Below are 5,000 nucleotides of genomic sequence, written 5' to 3'. Positions count from 1 at the left end.
TTTACCTCACTGGACTATTATTTCATGTTGGAGCCCTTGGGCTTATAACATCTTGTTTTTTTCATCTAGGATTATAGCTTAACTTGTAATAATAATAATAATAATAATATTAATAATAATAATAAAACGATGTCTTCGAGGGATAATAGAAGAGAAGATTAACTAGACAATATGTGCAACTCTAGGCCATGGAATATCTTTGCAATAAGCTCAACTTATAAATCTTGTGATTGTACTAAAATTATCATTTTGTACGAGAGCTGTTGGTTAATTACCGGTACCAAGTGCAAGAGGGAAAATTAACGATTTAAGTCATGATTGCCATTGCAACGGTCACTTTCCTAGTGTCAAGGGGCTTACAAACATAACATTTTGTGTCATTAATCTAAAATTATTACAAAATTTCAATGGGCTTATTTTGTTTATTGACTACCATTACAGTTACATGAGACTAAACAGAACACAGAGAGCTTTAGTTGCAAATCTAGCCAATCGAAATGATTGTCCATGGCAGGTATATCAAATTTTACGATATCCTTTTAGGATATTGAGCAATAAATTGCAACCGGTCGCACGTTAATAGGATTAATGCAAATGATTACCTTTGAGAATATCAATAAACATGAACATTTTCATTGTACTAATTACAGTTCAAATGATGAGCTACTGCTGATAAATATAAAACCAAAAATATTGAATCTCAAATATAAAGAGACTTCCAAATGAATTCTATAAATTCAATAAACTTGTATAACTGAGTCGGGCAACTCACCCTGAAGATAGAGAAAACAAGAGAATGTGTGAGCTAAACTTACATCTTGGATAATCTTGATCTCGTCGTCTCTTTCGGTCTCAATCTCCTCGATGGTCTTTGTCAGCTTCTCCTTCTCCGCCTGGCAAATCTTGAGGCGGTCCTCCAACGAGCAGATCTGCGCAGCAATATCCTCGCCCTTCTCACAGTCTGCAGTAGGAAAGATTGAAAACAAATCGTGAGTAAAGTTCACATCTTAATTGTCATTTCGGTTAAAGAACTTTATATGTAAGACGACATTCGAGATATTTCTATCTGTACTAATCCTGTTTTAGTATCTGGTAAACTTAAATCCAATCTAACTCCAAAGAGACTTCAGTTTATTAAGAAACTCACAGCATTGATATTTTTAAGAAAACAGCAATTGAAAAAAGGTCAACAGTGACAGCGAAGATTATGGCATATCCCTGTCCGTGATGATAAGGAAATGTTACAATCAAATTAAACTGTATTAACACAATAAGCGTAAATTACGATACCTCAAAAACATTTATAATACAGTATGCCAATATTAGTTGGCCGGAGATTTCTAAACATTGCGAACAATGAAATTTTATATTTTTCCAATGCCTGAACAGCATGGAAGACGAAAGTATTAAAGAAAGGGCCACAGTTTCCCAGAGGGGGTTCCAATAGTCGAAGGCATTCTCAAGCACGGGATCTGTCAAGCTCTTTCGAAAGCAATTTTACTCAGCCTTCGGTCGTTACGGGTGAGATTGCTTTCAAAGTATATGGGACTGCAACTTGTTCTCGAGCTTCCCCGAGATTTGGTTTTGGGGTGTGCTTTTTTTCTTTGAAAAAGAAATCTTTTGCATGATTCTCAACTATAGATAACTTCTAAATAAAAAATCCATTTACTTTCAAATAACCGATTTTTTGCGGACAACGAACATTTATCGTTTAACTTTCGTATCATTAAACATCCAAAACATCTGTCGCTTCATAAATCTATTCAGAAAGTTTAGTGTAGCTGTACATCTCCACATTTTCTTTCAAATAAAATCAACATTCATACTTTGCTTCAATAAAAGAGAGTTGGTTAAACAATCTCTTCATATACACCCACCCTGGCTTCATTGAAAACTCTTGTTTTTTGTTTTTTCCTATTATGTGATTCCCCTCGTCTTTCACCATATTATCATCTGTTATATTTAATTCAAAATATTTATACGGAGCAACCGCTTGTTTCTTCCCTCAGCAATACTGGCATTCACCAATCCATCCTATTTTTTCCCATTTACCTTAAACAACTTACTCTTCCGAACTTCTGCTGTTTCTCTTCACTGTCCAAAATTAGCTTAGATTCATTTGCAAACATTGACAACCATTTCACTTGCCAAGCAGTAGGATGGCCAAGGCACCAGCTACCCATTGAACTACTACCGCTAGAGAGTTATTGGGTCCTTTAATTGATCAACGGTACGACATTGGATCCCTCTTTGGTTACAGCTTATTTTTCCTCTGCCTACATATACATTCTTCCTTGAGGGCACAGTAATGCACTCTATCCTAACGGTTTCCATATTTCGTTTCCTGCGCTTATAGCATACTGCTTAACTAGTAATAATTCACCGCTTTTTTTCTTATTAACTATTTCATGTCTACATACACCATCCTTCTATGATGTAATACATGACTCCATTTTAGACACTGATCTCCCATGGAGACATAACACACTCTTCTTTAATAACTAATTTCACACCAACCCATTCATTCTCCGGCTTACCTGTTCTAACACACATTTCATTTGCATCGTGAAAACTTTTAATTTCTCACCAAAATAAACTTTTATCTATACCTTGGGTTTTCAACACCGTTAACATTACTTCCCTATCGATTCTATCATGAGCTTTATCTGGGTCATTGCACATGGCATACAGATTTTTCTCGTTATTTTAAAATTTCTCATAATGATTTAATAACCAACACCTTCGCAAGACACCCTCTTCCTTATTTGTAACCACACTAATCTTTCCCTATCAGTCCTTCACACCTGTTATACTTTTTCAATCAATATACTACAGCACATCTTTCCTCGGCATAGGTGTACTAATCCATAATTCCCATTTGAGTCTATATTATTCGCACGATCAAGTGAATTATATATAAGTAGATATTTCAGACAAAAGTCTCCCACCATCACAAATCAAATCAGCACTGACTAGCGTGGTGATGAAAACTGGCTAAACACCAGACATGAATAAAGAAGACATGTCTGAGGCCTTTGTCTTACAGTGAACTAAAAACAACTGCATTTGTTGCTGTTATTATTGTTGTATGTATATTTATATATATATATATATATATATATATATATATATATATATATATATATATATATATATATATATATATATATATATATATATATATATATATATATATATATATATATATATATATATATATATATATATGTGTGTGTGTGTGTGTGTGTGTGTGTGTGTATATATATAATTATATATATACACAAAACCATATATATATATATATATATATATATATATATATATATATATATATATATATATATATATATATATATATAACTATATATGCATATATGGGTGTGTGAATGTGTGTATGGATGTATGTATGTGTGTGTTTCGTCAGGGAAATTGTCAGCTCGAATTTACCTACAACAATTCATCAACAGCAATCTTCTATCTACAATAATCTAGAAACGGAAACAATAATTGCTGAAAGTTAACTAATCAGAAATTTTTATTCTTGTAGGCAATTATGATGTTTAACTTTTGAAAGGTAAGTATGTTTTTTTTATTCGAAAAACTTTTCACTGTTCCTTGTGTAGTTCCCTTACAATGCTTCCTTAATTTCCCAAAGAAGAGGCACATAAGAATAAGTTTAAACGGGTATAATAATATCATATTAAAAAGAACATAAATAAAATATTAAAAAGCAAAGGTTGTCTTTTTCTTATCTACGCTGCATGAGAAAATAGTTTTCAATTGGAAATAATCATGCATGATTATTGTGGAAGTTATAGTTAGAAATAGTTGCAATTGTATCTTGTTAAATATTTTGATAAGTTAAATTCTTCGATGACAATGCCTCATAAGAGCCTCAGGTTTGACATCTCACGAGTTGCAACAGGTCAAAAGTCCATGGGTAACAAATTTGAATCATATGATAAAGTAATTGAGATTCAAATTAATTTGGAACGATACAGTGAAATATGAGAGGCTTAGATAATATTGATTTTGAAGACTAAAGTCAGTCTGCAGCACAAAAGCTTCCTGTTTTAAACAAAGAATTTATATATATATATATATATATATATATATATATATATATATATATATATATATATATATATATATATATATATATATATATATATATATATATATATATAAAACAGTTTCATACATCTGCAATTTAGGGTAAGGTAATTTTCGTCACTGATTGACTTATTGGCTCATACTTATATGAATTGCCTTACAGACGCATTAAAAGAAAAGTAAAGATTCACTATATATTATCTACCGACTTCAAAGCGTTTAATAGTAATCTGTTTATTTACTAAACCTTTTCAAATCTGGTTCTGTCAGCTATTGGTTTTGCAGTTTTAGAAAAACCGTCCAAGGACCTAAATATTTTTCTTATTGTATTTAAACATGATTACAATCCCAAGTGGTTTTAGTTTTCTTCGAGCCTTTGTTAGTAAAATAATTTAGATAAACTAAAATCCCCCTCAAACCATTGATACACATGCGTGATCACCCATAAACACACACACACATATATATATATACAGTATATATATATATATATATATATATATATATATATATATATATATATATATATATATATATATATGTATATATATATATATATATATATATATATATATATATATATATATATATATATATATATATATATATATATATATATATATATATATATATATATATATATATATATATATATATGTGTGTGTGTGTGTGTGTGTGTGTGTGTGTGTGTGTGTGTGTGTGTGTGTGTGTGTGTGTATCATAATGAAAACTCGTTTACGTTAGCCCTTTTTTTGAACAACCCACAATTCCAAAGCCTTTTCATCAGTCCCTGTCTTCCCAATTAAAAGACTTACTTGAATTGGCAGTGATCTGACTCTGGAGTGAGATATTCTTTTGCCTTGCATTGTCGAGGTCCTCCTCCAATT

General features: G+C 31.1%; 1 protein-coding gene across 11 annotated transcripts in view; it reads right to left on the bottom strand.

Annotated features, from left to right (window-relative positions):
- Window positions 1-5,000, bottom strand: part of LOC137645794 (trichohyalin-like) — a 996,644-nt gene that overhangs the window by 43,026 nt on the left and 948,618 nt on the right. For all 11 annotated transcript variants that reach the window (XM_068378737.1, XM_068378740.1, XM_068378739.1 and 8 more), the window contains 2 exons: window positions 4,929-5,000; window positions 816-961 (listed from right to left, as the gene is read on the bottom strand). The exon at window positions 4,929-5,000 is cut by the window's right edge and continues 63 nt beyond it. In XM_068378737.1, coding sequence (XP_068234838.1) covers window positions 816-961; window positions 4,929-5,000 — 218 coding nt within the window. The remainder of the gene's footprint in view (window positions 1-815; window positions 962-4,928) is intronic.

The sequence above is a fragment of the Palaemon carinicauda genome, chromosome 8 (assembly GCF_036898095.1).
Source record: "Palaemon carinicauda isolate YSFRI2023 chromosome 8, ASM3689809v2, whole genome shotgun sequence".
NCBI classification, from domain to species: Eukaryota; Metazoa; Arthropoda; class Malacostraca; order Decapoda; family Palaemonidae; genus Palaemon; species Palaemon carinicauda.
The sequence above is the reverse complement of the archived record's forward strand: the minus strand, read 5'-3'. Positions and strand labels throughout refer to the sequence as shown.